At 43.9% G+C, this 15,023-nt stretch overlaps 1 protein-coding gene across 1 annotated transcript in view; it reads right to left on the bottom strand.

The window, feature by feature from the left end:
- LOC142786555 (protein O-mannosyl-transferase TMTC1-like) overlaps positions 1–11,789 on the bottom strand; it is a 53,672-nt gene extending 41,883 nt beyond the window's left edge. Inside the window, exon 1 of the mRNA XM_075884264.1 lies at positions 10,425–11,789. Within this exon, the coding sequence (XP_075740379.1) occupies positions 10,425–11,128 (704 nt within the window). The 5' untranslated portion in view covers positions 11,129–11,789. The remainder of the gene's footprint in view (positions 1–10,424) is intronic.
- Positions 11,790–15,023: the final 3,234 nt, after the last annotated feature.

The following is a 15,023-nucleotide window of genomic DNA, read 5'->3' as shown; positions in this document are numbered from 1 at the left end:
TGGCACGATCGAGGAGCACCCTACCGGACGTTCGTGTGGGGTCCTCTGGGCGCTATACGCATCGAAGCATGTAGAATGGGGGGGGGGGGAGTTGTAGTGAGGATTTACGGTTAGTTTTTTGCCAGAACAGGACATCCCAAAGGGCAGCAGCCCGCCTACGGAGACGCCGTGTGCCCCTCGCCCCACCGTGTACAGATGGGAGAGTAGACGAGCGGCACGAGTCCCCCCCCCCCCTTTTTTTTTTCAGTTGAGTGGCGGCACGGACGCTCTGTGGTCTCCTAGTTGGGTGGACCCCCCGTCCCGTCTCGCTGTGAGACAAGTGCCCATTGTGCGGTGGCGTCGACCGCTTTATATACGCGTGCACCCAAGTCACGAAGCCAAAGACGGCGCCGTTCTTTTCGCGCTCTGTGGTTTCTCGGCAAGTAGATTGGGTGGAAGGTGGAGTGCTCATGCGCGAACGAGAAATCTACCTTCCCGCTTCTTGTAGCTTCATGTAGAAGTTGTGAAGAAATCTTACGTATCGTATACTTAAATTTCACTGTATTTCACGAGCTATGGTTACTGTAAAAGCAAAGTGGTAGTACGTGTTTCTATCAAGCAGTTCGCAGCGGTGGTGCAGCGGTTACAGTGGCTGGTTGCTCACCTAAAGGTTGCGGGCTCAATTCCAGCTGCGACGGTCGTATTTCTGTGGAGGTGAGAAGGTAGATGCTCGTGTACTGTGCGATGTCAGTGCGCAATAAAGAGGACCTGGTCGGTCCTGACCAATCGGTCCTGAGTAGGTCGGTCATGACCAGTCTACTCAGAGACCAGATTTCGTGAGCCCTTTACTACGACGTCTCTCGTAATCACATCGCAGTTCTGAATAGCAAAACCCAAATAATATTATTTCTAAGAAGTAGTGGTGAACACCAATAATGATAGAGTACAACGTCATTCGAAGTGTGCAGTACTGGTACTTGTTTGATACGAAGATTGCAAATCATGAGGATTTTTTTTTTCAGATGATCGGGCAACGATTAGCCACTGCCACGGAGACAACGTGTATAAATTACAACTATAGATCTTTCGACTTCGCTGTCTAGAGAAAGAGGGAACGCAGCGAAAACGGCGACGCCAATCAGACTATGGGCAGTATGCTACCCTACAAGTGAAAGGAGGACGGAAAAAACGGAATAGTCATCAAGTAGGGTGATAGCGGATGCCCAATCTGAAGAACTCAGTGAGCACGCTTTGCAAACCCGAAGAGCACGCACGACGTCTTGCCTGCGAATACGGTAGCTGATATAACGTTAACGTGAGGAGCCGGTTAAGTTGCGTAATTCAGTACTTGGTATGTTTCACGTCTGCACGCATTCGTAAAACGTGGCGCTTTACAGCTAACGGCTGCTATACAGCTTTCTTGCGCTGTAAAATTAGGTAAAGCCTAAAGACGGCAAGGAGCATCCCTCATAATGGGCATGAACAGGGAACACGCGCACGCGAATAACTTCCGAGTCCTCGCGACTAGTTGCGCGCACGTCACACGTCTTCGAATGAAACCTTCAGCACTGAGCAAGCTCCGATGCTTTTTTCTCTGCATTTCTGTTTACAGCTGCTCGCCTTATATATTTATTTATTTCGTAATACTATCCGGGCCAAAGGCATTGTGGAGAGGGTGTGAAACACAATTTTTAGTCATACAATGTTAGCTAATAATAACAAATAAATAAATGACAAACAATAAAGAACAAAATATAAGCATTGTGTACAAACAGAACAAGTAAGTGTGTTTATAAAATGCTAGTAAGCGCAGAACAAAACAAGTGATGATCAGTCAAGATGTCCACAGATCCTGAAAGGCGGTTCAAGTGTACTGATGTTCTTGGAATAAATGAATCGCTGCAGATTAATGCGAACTATAGCTTCCTAGTTTAAGATCCTGCCACAGCGATGCAGACTTACTTTTGTCATGGCGAATTTTTTGTGAATGAATCATCCCAAAATTATAAAATGACTCACGTTCTGTAAGACTCTTTCATCACAAATAACTAAATAAGTACAATGTTCAATATAATGTTCAATATAATCAATAATTCTCAATCTCTCTATAAGCTGAAAACTTTTTCTTTAGTGCAGAGCATTTCTTAGTCGCATGATGTCACGCTTGGCGTCGGCGGCAGCGCCGTTCGCACTGCGCATGCTCGCATCTCGTGCGGGCTCAGGAAGGCACCCTCAGAACTATCGCTTTCCTCTCCCTCTCTCGCCTCGCAAAGCCGAAACTGGCAGAGTCTGCGATAGTAAAAACAAATTAAAAAAAAAACGACGGCTTGTGCTCCATAACCGGTCACTGTAGGCACTGAATCGCGCGTTAGAAATTAAGTCATGGGCGCTTTTACACAGTGCAAGTAAAAAGTTGATATAATACAGAAAGAGGTCCCAAAGTAAAAACTGTCAGTGGGACCTCCTGTGTATTTATGTATAAAAATATAGAACAAAGATTGGCAACTAAAAAAAACAGCAAACAAATAAAACAAAATGAACGTAATGAAAATTATTATTGAAAGTTATGGTAGTTCTAGATATTTACATGTAAGTGATAAAACAGGAGATAACTAATTGGATTAAATGACTATAACATAACACATACATATCACTAACTACTACAGTGTCACTTCAGAACCTATACACGTACACATAAATGCATATAACCGTATTTAAACACACACATATATATATACACATACATATATATTCAGATGTCGCATGTAGTTAGTAAGAACTGTTTTAGATGCTGCCAGAAACAATGTAATGAGGGGCTTGATTTAATAATTGATGGTAGACAGTTCCAGAAGGAAATTGCAGAAAACAAGGCTGTCATTTTGCCGTAGTTAGTGGTTACTTTTGGAAGCAGAAGGTTACTATTTTCAGAAAACCGTGTGTTATTAGTATTGTGGAGATGTGTGAGGGGAAGTATGTCAGTGGGAATGTCACCGACTCTACTTCTGAATAATAAAATTCCAAGTTCAATTTGAAAGGTGGAAATGAACGGTAGAATTTCCAGAGTGCTAAAGATGGGTGCTGCTGATGCTGTCTAGGAACTATGTGTGATAATTCGGACTGCTCTTTTCTGAAGGTGAATGAGAGATGTTAGGTGTGTGGCGTAGGTGTTGGCCTAGGATGAAATGCAGTAGGTTAGGTGACTGTTAATGAAAGCATAGTAAAGTGATTTTAGAATGTGTTGCTGAAAACAATGCCTTGTGCGAATGAGTATGCGGATGCCAAAAGCAGTCTTCTTGGTGATGGAATTACTCGGCTTTCACTTCGTCTTCGTTGTCGTAAGCCTTCTGTCGCTTCTGGGGTGTTTCCACAGTTTCCGTTGCCTTTCCCGTTTGCTACTTTAGGGCTAACGATTGCCTCCTTTTTTTAACTGACCAGTGGTGAGCAACAAGACTTCCCCCATGTATGTGATAACTTTCTGATAGACCGCGAATGTTTCCGTGACAAATACCCGTTTGTTGTGCTAAATGTTGGCGTATTCATCGTTAGGGGACCAGTGGTAAGCCTGCATTGGGGTTTATCCAATTTATTTGGCACATAACTGATAGGAGGCGCTGGACAGGCCACACAGTCTAGACAGTCCAAATTACTGCTGCCTTAAACAGCTTGTCTGTCAATAGCTTACTCACCCTTGCAACCATTTATGGGACCAGGTGCAACGAGAGACGTAACAAGAGAAAAGTAAAATCAAATCAAGTCAGCCCCTCTTCGCTTCGTTATGAACAGGATACACATACATATTGCAAGGACAACAAAATAAAGTCAATTTGCCAGCTGCGTGCTTTCTTTATTCATTCTTTTTCGCATTATTCACGGAAGCATCATAAGCAAGTTGTCGAATATAGGGGCCTAAAAAGCTTGGAAGCCCTTTGCGTGTGGGCGCTTTGGGTGAAGCAGCAGCGAATAGAGTCTGCAGCGCTTCGGACGCTCCCCCTATCTATGTCACTCTAGTCTTAGCCGAGAGCCGTCCCTTCAGTGGGTGCCGTCACATTTGTCTGACCCAAAACTTCTGTGGGCAGGCTTCAGGGCTCCCGCTAAATTAGAAAAATAGCGTCCCAGACCTTAAACCCATAATCGATTTGGGTTCTGGATTGCGGACGCTATTTTTTTTGCACATGTGCAAAACCTAAACTTGGTCTGGGTTTTGTGCATGTGCAGTGGCTTTGACGCTACTTCTTTCGAAAACGTCCTATCGTGGCGGCCGCACTGCGGCCCACGTTATGGTTCTGCAAAAGGCGTTCCTTTCGAAGGTGGCAGCTAAAACGAGGGTACGTTTTCGCACACCTCGACACGTGCATTTCCTTTTTTCTTTCTCGTCTATTGCAACGTCCTGTCGCGAAACCGAGGGCGGAGATAAGACAAAAAAAAAGAACTCTGGGAAAGTAAGGGAGCCCCGCGCGAGTCGGGGGCCTCCCCATAAGCTCGCTTGCGGCAGCGAGCTATACGCGTTAACGTTCGGCCCCTACATGTTCCTCGAGCCGCCATGGCGAGGGCTCCCTGCCGGCCACTTTTTCATGCAGCTTGTAATCGTTTGTTACGCTCCACGTGGGTGGCATCTCCGAGTGCGTGTGGTTGTTTTGTTCCCTCTGTTTTCACCTCTGTTTCAGAAGCTTATAGTGGGCTTACCACAGCGAAAGCGGTCCGAACACGAAACTTCGAAGAAAGCAACCCTGCCTCGCACATTAATAATGCCTCTCTGTCACCAACTTCGCAGAAAACTAGGCAATGTGGAAGCTTGCCATTCTCAAAAATGCCGGGTGAGTCAGAAGTATACAGCTACCGAGTTTGTACAAGTTGGTCACGAAGTGATGTTGGCGATTAATATTTATCAGCTTGCGAGATCTGGGGTATATACAAATAGACTAAAAATACAGAATAAAAGGTTGAGCAACGCACATTTTAAAGTCCCTTGCGTGTCAGGTATGAGAAAAGTTGACTGTACGCATTGTTTTTCCCTCTCGTTTAGAGCTCGAACAAAGACCTGGCTTGAAGATTGCCCGTATGTATATGTCCTAGGGAAGCAAAATCGGCACTGCTGGTCGCGCTAGCTCGGCTAGTAGAAACAAGCTGAGAACGAACAACTAAAAATGTCAATACTTTTGTCTCAAAACTACCTTTTCACATCGGTTTTAGTTTCAGTTTAGTATCCTACCACCCGGTTCTTGGAATATACCCCTTTGTGGGTGAGCGCCATCCAGGTCATCATCATCATCATCATCATCATCATGATTATCATCATCAAGAACAGTGGGCTTGCAGCAAGGGTGCTGTCTCTTGTTTGTATTTTTTTACAATTTACCGTTTCTTTAGGTCAGCCCAAAAACTAAACTCTCAACGCCGGATTTGCCAACACATTCATTATTATTTGATCGACTACTTCAGACAACATCAATATTCCTAACATTACTGAATGCACTTATGACGGCTACATATAAGACCCTCTCAGCGAATGCATGTGTTGTGAGCAGCGTCATAGTTATTTCACCGGGCTTTTAGTGTTGTATGAACCAGTGTATAAATATAAACACAAAAAATGTTTCATGCCGCAGTACATGAATACTTCAGTGGCGTATATGAGTCACAGATACGAGGTTGACAAAGTGAACGCTAACGAAAGTGAAAAATAACTATCTCAGAAATTTGCACAGCCAGAAACCACACCTATACGATCTCGTGGATCATGATGATAATCGCCCGGCATTCTTCCAACTAAGCTACCAAACGCCCTTTTTATTGTTTACGTTACTGTCTAAGCTATCTAGTCGCATGCAAAACACTCCACAAACACGCCTTCTGTAGCTTGGATATTTTTTTAGCGAATGGGGCTCTGCGTTGGGTCCAGCAAGAGGGCATGGGTTCCTGCCTCGTCAATGAGCGGTAAAGTGAAGTAATGTGCCTTGACATTTATTAGCGGCTATAGGGAACGATTCGGTGGCGACGCAGTTGAAGCTTGGTCTGGTTAAAGTATATAAGGTCATGGTTAAAGCGTCTCGATCACAGCTAGGAGCACCCGGGGCATTGCCGCCTGAGAGTTGCCTGTCTCTGTTTACAATTACAGGTGCTGGATGGCTTCCGGTTCTGTGTGCCGGCGTATACCCCAGCAGTATTGAGGAGGAACTGAAGGTCTAACGAGGAGACCATTCATTTTCAAAATATTTTTCCCTGTTTCCAGTCATATATTTCAAATACTCTTTCTTTTAAGCTAGATGTAACATTATAAGAGCTCGTCCTTCGCATTGAGCACCTTCCTTTTACCTGAAAGCAGAGAAAGTGCTTTTTTTACTGCAGTAAAAATTAAAACACAATATTCATGCTTCGGCGTTAGAGAGTAATAAATTAAGTGAACGTAAGTTTCTTGGGTAGCCGTACATGCTGCTGCTATTACTACGTTGAAACTGACCTAAAAGGCGAAACGCAGTTACGTTCTTTGCATTACGATTCATACTAGCGTGTGACAGTTTGTCCTAGTGTTGCAGTTTCCACGAGCGCGAACGGTGTATCTCCGCAGCCGACTTATCTCAGGGGGATAACACCAATGCATCGAATTGCTGCAACAAGCGCTGCGCAAAGGCGATGATATCGACGGGCCAATTTCAAGCCTTGGTGGACCGAGGCAGAGGCCACCGGTACGCAATATTATACTCTGCCCGTTCGCGGCTCAAGCTGTGAACGTCGGCCTTCTGTGTCGCTGAAGTGCAGTGTTGTGTATGCTTGAGCATTGGCGCCGGTTACCCCTTTACGGGGGAACGCAAATCGTGCCGTTGGTCTCCGTAAATGTCGACGCTTTGAAGAAGATAATATTGAGTACCAGCGTTTATTGTGCGCTTGTTGTTGCCATTTTACAGCGCAGGATTCGCGATACGCTTTGCGCGAATGTGTTAACTACTTGCGCTATACCACAATGGTTAAATCTTACTTAGGGTAAATGGGCCAGCATTTATAGTTCCGCATTGTTTCACCAGTTTGCAAAGTATTTGTGTGTGTGTGTGTGAAAGAAATCCTATTCTGCGAGGTTTCGACGCGATCTGTGTATCTCAGAGTATCATTAGCCCGAACAAAGGTAAGTTGACGAGAGGGGGTGAATTCCGAACCCTTAAGAATTTTCAAGTTCGCATGTCGATATTTACATAGGCGTGTCGTATACCAAGGTGGCGATGGAAAAGGCGTTGACTCACGTTATTTTCTAGTTTACTATATATATATATATATATATATATATATATATATATATATATATATATATATATATATATATATATATATATATGTATGTATATATATATATATATATATATATATATATATATATATATATATATATATATATATATATATATATATATATATATATATATATATCATCACCCTGACTACATCCACTGCAGGACAAAGGTCTCTCCCATGTTCCGCCAGTTAACCCGGTCCTGTGCTTGCTGCTGCCAATTTATACCCGCAAACTTCTTAATCTCATCTTTCCACCTAACCTTCTGTCTCCCCCTAACCCGCTCCCCTTCTCTGGGAATCCAGTCAGTTACCCTTAATGACCAGCGGTTATCCTGTCTACGCGCTACATGCCCGGCCCATGTCCATTTCCTCTTCTTTATTTCAACTATAATATCCTTAACCCCCGTTTGTCCCCTAATCCACTCTGCTCTCTTCTTGTATCTTAAGGTTACACCTACCATTTTTCTTTCCATTTCTCGCTGCGTCGTCCTCAAATTAAGCTGAACCCTCTGTGTAAGTCTCCGCGTTTCTGCTCCGTAGCTAAGCACCGGCAAGATACAGCTGTTATATACCTTCCTCTTGAGAGATAGTGGCAATCTACCTGTCATAGTTTGAGAGTGCTTGCCGAATGTGCTTCCTCCCCATTCTTATTCTTCTAGTTACTTCAATCTCGTGGTTCAGCTCTGCGGTTATTACCTGCCCTAAGTAGACATAGTCTTTTACAACTTCAAGTGCACTATTACCTATCTCGAAGCGCTGCTCCTCCGAGGTTGTTGTACATTACTTTCGTTTTCTGCAGACTAATTTTAAGACCCACCTTTCCGCTCTCCTTGTCTAACTCCGTAATCATGAGTTGCAATTCGTCCCCTGAGTTACTCAACAATGCAATTTCATCATATATATATGAATCGTGTATATAGACAATGACACAAACTCACGGCACGAATGACATAAATTGTAGTAGAACTCCGGGAAGAAATTTCTGGTGATAGCCCTGTCGCGTACGTTTTCTGCGACGATAACTCGTCGCGATTTCACTGGACGATTTTTGCAATACACTCCAGAATCTTTCATTCGCTTCCCAGATTTTCCGTGGTTCTATTGGCCACACAGGTACAGTTGATGCGAAATAAAAACAATAAGACGTGCATCTCACACTCTTTCAGGCTTTCACAGCAGCCTTTACCCGCAAGAATAGAAAACGTTCCGCTACGCCACCGGGCTAGCGTGACCGACCGGCATGCCGCTGGTCATTAGGAGCGCAAATGGCGTTTCAGCACTATTCTTACTGGGTGTTTTTTTTCTTTTTAGCATTTGCTCTCAGTCTCTGCTAAAAATGTAAACTGGCATACTGAACAATACTGAAAGGTTAGGCACCCCATCGAACGCCAGCCGACGCGCGCGCGGATAAACGTACGAAACGGGACCCCTATTTGCATTTAATGTATGCTGACCAAGCACCAAAGCCTACAGTGAATTACCATAACACAGTCTTGCAACGGCGAGGTTAAATTTCGGGGCGAGTCAAACGCTATAGAAAAAGAGAGTTTCCTTAGAAGCTCAAAAACAAAAACTGAATTAGAGCAAAATTCGAAAAGCGCTTTCGACAAGCGGGAATGTGAACATTTCAACCGAAAAACACCGGATGTATTGTAAAACTGTGTACGCTAAACGCAGCTGACTGGAACGATCTCTGAGCGAGAAATATTGGCCGAACAGTGGGTATTTGTACTCTTCGTGTCGTCCACCCACTCTACTGTGTGCTCATATAATAATAATAATAATAATAATAATAATAATAATAATAATAATAATAATAGTAATAATAATAATAACAATTATAATAATAATAATAAAATAATAATAATAATAATAATAATAATAATAATAATAATAATAATAATAATAATAATAATTATAATAATAATAATAATAATAATAATAATAATAATAATAATAATAATAATAATAATAATAATAATAATAATAATAATAATAATAATAATAATAATAATAATAATAATAATGTAGAACTTATGCCACTATGTTAAGTTGGTTAATACTAATTATTGTATAAGCTTTCAAAATTAACAGTACACCAGCAATACGATCCTACCAACCAAGGTTGCATGGCAGGCCTATTGGTTATCTATGAAGTATCTAATATATAACGCATCTAGTACACATCTCTGTACCATCCGGGATGCGATACACAACAGATACAATTCTATCACTACCATGCAACGTGGTACCAATACTGGCTAAGGTACTCAGCTGCTGCCCCGCAGGTCACGGTATCGAATCCCGGCTGTGGCGGCTGCGTTTGCGGTGGAGGCGAAAACGCTGTAGGACCATGTGCTCTGATTTGGCTGCACGGTGAAGAACCCCAGGCGGTCTAAATTTCCGAAGCCCTTCAATATGGCGCTTATAATTGTCATTGGTGGTTTTGTGCCGTTAAACTCCCCCATATCAATCAATCAATCATCAATCGCATTTTTAACGTATTAGGAATTATTAGTAAGTCCTTACGTAACAACTAGCTGTACTAATGATACTTCTTTCACGCTGGCTCAATAAATGCTTGCAGGAGTACATCACGTATATGTAACATACCACCTGCACTTCACCTGTTCATCTTATGATTATCCTACCACCTGCAGAAGAGAGTTTTAGGCGAAGCTTTTCCACGCAGTTCAACTGGAATTCACATCAGTGGACGAATCGCACCTTTATGTCTGGCCGTTCTCAATGTCCTTCATCTGGACTATTTGTGTATCCTAGATACGAAAAGTATTAACATCTATGGTTTACCGTTCAAAATTCACAATATGTCAATAAGGCAAGCCTGTGTGGCCGGTTACGGAAATCATTTACGTGCGTTTAAACTGAATACAGAGCATGACCCTCTAGCATTTCCCCAATATTGGCCCATGATTTTCGGGGTCAGCAGCCGGGCACCGCAAGCGCCTTCCACCGCAGTAAAATAGTCGTCTAGGAATAATTTACGTTGCTGTCTGAGAATTCACTTTCGGGGGGTGTTAGCGAGCCCTGGCGAGGATGTAGAAATACCTGTACTCATTCATTTTAGGATACAGCGTGCGCATATAATTCTACAAAGAGAAGCACGTTACATTTACCTACTTCTAAACACGCATACACCTCACCTGAAAGTGAGCACTGTGAGGGGCCGGTACGATTTGTGGCTTCGAGGATCCGCCATTGGTCGGCCCCAGAAATCGTTTATCCAAAGCGACGACGACGACGTCGACGACGAAGCTACTGCATGCCGTCTACTCTCGCCGGTGACGTCGGGGTTGCCAACGACGGCCACCATGTCGTCGTGCACGAAATCACCATCCAGCGAGTTCACGTAACACAGCACCGCCACAACACCGGCACACAACGCGGGCATCCACGTGGTTAAGGGCCTACGTGCCGTGCCGCACACCGGTTCATCGGCGGCACCAACTGCCTTGTCGCGTCTCTTTTGCGACTGTTGTTGCGTGAGGCGCGGACGTCTTTGGCAGTTGAATGATGACTGCCGCTGCTGGCGGTTGTCGTCCTGAACTGGTACCGCACTCGAACTGGCCGCACGTAGTCTCGTAGAAAATATAAAGTAAGAACGCATCCTCGCGATTACAGAAGCACATAGGGCGCCCAGCGACCCAGTCAGCGCACGCAGAGTGTCCGCAGTGCTCGTTGTTTTACTGCGACAACGTTTGTGCCATGTGTACGGACGGCCGCATTTCCGATCGCCGTCAGAGTAATCCGAAAGCGCCGTCGCGGTGGACGCACTTGCAGATGACTCTAGGTAGGCGTGAAGCAGGGACGATTGCGCACCTCCGCTCAACCAGCCCCCTACAGCCATCTTCGGGATCCACACAACCAAAGCCACACAACACAATCAAAACAGGCACGCTGTCGTCGCACTATTATTTCAAACAATACACTTGGACGGCGCTAGAGCAGTCGATAAACTACACAGGCGCGCACACAAACAAAGCGAAAACGTGGTGGGAAGATTCGTCACTTTCCGAAGCACGTGGTAGCATCGGACAGCTTACTCCTGGCCGGCGAAGAGACTCGATGCCTATGTCCACTCACAATGGTCTTGTGCGACACTGTCAGTGACACAGCGTGGTAATCCTCGGTAAATCCGTTCCAGAGATGCGATTGTCGGTCGGTACAGCAAATAAATGGTGGTAGACACCTTCGGTCCGTTTCCGTTTGGGGATGCGAACGCCTGACGACACATGCTTATCACAACAAGAAAACGAAGTGCACCGTGAGTAAAAGTTTAGAAGAGACTAAAAGAAAATCAAACAAAACGTAAACCTACTTGAATACTACTGGTACATCCTTTGGAACGCATGTCCCCGTGGACCCCTAAACGTTAGTTGAGCCGCACTGAAAGATACACGACATTTTCCGGTGCTCGCACCTGCACCCGAGCTCATCTGAATCTACATCTTCCCTTCTCAGAAAAGTATGCACAACACCAAATCCATTCTCCTTATCCGCCGACGGGACTGCGCATTGCAAAATTTTTATGTGACGATCCCAGGCGCTGGCTTGGATTAAAATGAAGGATTCACAGTAAGCTGAGAGCACACGGCGCAACGAAACCCGAATTAGATTCGCGCGCGCGGTTGCAGAGCCGCGCGAGACCACCCTCGCTCAGAGCGTCCGGCGCACAAGGCACCCAGCAGAAAGGACTCACACGAACTGGACGTCCCTGCGAAACGGGAGACCCCTGGCGTGGATCCGCGCAAGCTCAATGGAGGACTGGTGCTGGCCCGTTCGATGCGTCCCGTGGGAACTGCTGCCATCTACCGGTTGGCGCAGATGTTATGGGTTGGGGGTGCCGTGAAAACTCATCTTTTCGGAGCAGGGATTTGAGCCGCTGTTGTAAAGACCTCGTTCGAAGTAGGGCTGTGCTAATATTCGAAACTTCGTAAGTTGAACAGTTCGTGGTATATCCGATTCGGAAAGCACATTTATTATGCGATATACTCGGACACCTCTAGACTTCATGGCAAATAATGAAATCTGTACAGTATGCTTCATACGTGTGATAAATTGTGCCAACTTTGGTGTCCTGATATGCAAATTACTTTCCCTTGCCACCCCCCCACCACTCGCTCTCTCTCTCCATCCCATGCAATTACGCTTCTGCAACTGCAGAACTTCCAACTGGCGTGGCCACAGCATCGCGTCCAGCTTGTCATCGAGCAGTACAGAGATGGTTATACTAAAGGAAATAATCGAAATGGAGAGTCATTTGAAAACTTGATAGAAATGTCTGAAAATAATGAACCCCAGTGTTATTGCAGGTTATTATGTGGTAAAACACCTGCAGTGAACAATGTGCTGCTCAGTTGTCATTGTTTCTCTTATTTGAGAGAACATGCATAGAAAGTCAAATTGGGATTAGCGGATAAGTACATCAGCCAGAAGTAGTGCGGATAGCTGATTTCATTGGCTGTAAGAACGGCACACTTTTTCTAGAAAATTACCAAGCAGCTATTCATCTTTCATTACAGCATTAAATCAACAGCATATGTGGTAGAAGTAATGTAGTGCAATCAATAGAAGGATGAATAAAACTTTATGGAATGCCCGGCAAGGCTTAACGCCATGTTGGTTTGGTCTCCTTGCCTCCTTCGGGCAAACGCGAATGCCTTGCCTCAACTCCCCGTCGCGGGCTTGCTGGAGTGCTAACGTATACATGGATGTGAGCTATCCAGAATGGCTGCGCAATTCGACAACAGGGTCCTGTAAATAATTTACTGTCTTGTAAATAATTTACCAACTTGACGACAGATTCCTGTAAATTAATTACTCTAGAAAAACTTACTTATTGATGTCTGGTTGACGAAAAATAAATATTTTAGCGAAATTCAGTTGTTCTATTTCTTGCTGACTTTGTAGCAAATACATTTCCGAGATTACACTAATTAAGGTATTAGCTTGATACAATGCCTTTATTAAAGTGAGTAATTTGAGACTTTCTCAGTTACCTCTTACTACGATGTAGTATGCCCGCTATTTCTTTTTTAGGGATAAGCAAATTGGTGAAAAAAGGAAACAATAAAAGACGAGTTATGGGATGGCACAGCATCAAGTTTGGAAAGCTGAACAAAGATTTCGGGAATTTCCCAGCATAAGCACTGTTAATAAATAAGAGATGAATACATGAACAGGTGATCAACTGAGCGCACCACACTTTAGATAAATTGTCATGATTAAGGGTAATGTTAATGTAACACCATTTCTTTAGCCGGAATACATCTCTAACACAACATAATTACTCTTAAGGAGTAATACTGCCATCTCTCTACTGTACTAGGGGAAGGCGCAGAACCTGGACAGCCAGGGGTGCCGCAAAAGCTCGCTGAATATGCATGAATTACGGCACGCTCGCTAGGCCGGCTCTGTAGCGGTGTTTGCGTTCGAGAAATATCTGCGAGGTCTCCAGCAAGTGCCAGCCTCCTGTAGCTAGGGCACCGTTAAAGCTGTATTTCGCTCGCTGTATTCGCGCAAATCGACACGCTCGACGTTCATAATGGATGCAGGGTTGTCGTTGGATGGAATTGAAAAGACGCCAGAACTCGAGCTGAATGTATACGCAAAGTAGCAATGTCAGTTAATATCATCGTCAAATTTGTACCCAGATCAAACAGCAGTGCTATTGTGAACACAGTCCTTACTACTGAAGGTTAAATTAATCTATTTCGAATAAGTAAGAGAAGAGATTTAAAAGCAGTTAGGAATTAGTCAAGGCGCCAACAGAAAATTTTCTGTGCCAAACGAGTAAAAACGTAGCCAATTTCGCGCAAAGTAGACACCAATGGCCGCCCTGATCAGATGTAACCTGCCTTGCGGAATGAAAACAAGGAACGTCTATACAGAGTAAATATTATGAAAATACCAAACAAGTAAGAATGACAGCAAAAAAGGACAATATAAATATGGACATTCATAGTTACTGATAGATAGATAGATAGATAGATAAATTGATTGATTGATATGTGGGGTTTAACGTCCCAAAACCTCCATATGAGAGACGCCGTAGTGGAGAGCTTCGGAAATTTCAACCACCTGGGATTCTTTAACGTGCACCCTTATCTGAGAACACGGGCCTACAATATTTCCGCCTCCAGGGCATTCATAGTTAGAGAAATATATACCGAATATATTGCTGTTCGAGATTACGGAACAGATGCTGTTTATGTTTCTGCTTCACATAATTCTTACATTCGAAACAGCACTTCTATAGACCCTTTTTCATAGTTTACAAGTACACTTATCTTCATTGCATGTTTAAACAAGTAATGGCGGCACCTGCTGTGCCTTAAGCGGAGACGCGGTCCTAGTTTACCATGCTGGACATGTTGAACATGTTTATTATGAGTGTTTGTATGACAGGCAACTCACCATTGTCTACGTCATTGCGTATGCAAACCGCACTTGATCAGGATATTTTCACTAAATGACAAACCGTCTTTAGTTGCTGAAACATTATAGCACAAAGCTAACTTTACACTTTTGAAGAGGGTCGATTGGTGTATTTAAAACAGCGAATTGCTTCGTGGGTTCGTACCCACCCTTCAAAATTGTGTTACCTTTTTTTCCTGTTACGAATGATTGTTTTCTGTTGATCTACTAGAACACGAGTTTCACTGTAACATTACAGGTAAGTCTAATGAACTTAACTTCGATTGGTTATTTTTGAGGGAAGGTTCCTCAAAAATTTAAAGCTG

This window comes from Rhipicephalus microplus, unplaced genomic scaffold (genome assembly GCF_043290135.1).
Source record: "Rhipicephalus microplus isolate Deutch F79 unplaced genomic scaffold, USDA_Rmic scaffold_25, whole genome shotgun sequence".
Lineage (NCBI taxonomy): Eukaryota > Metazoa > Arthropoda > Arachnida > Ixodida > Ixodidae > Rhipicephalus > Rhipicephalus microplus.
Note: the sequence above shows the minus strand (reverse complement) of the source record. Positions and strands in the feature narration are given on the sequence as shown.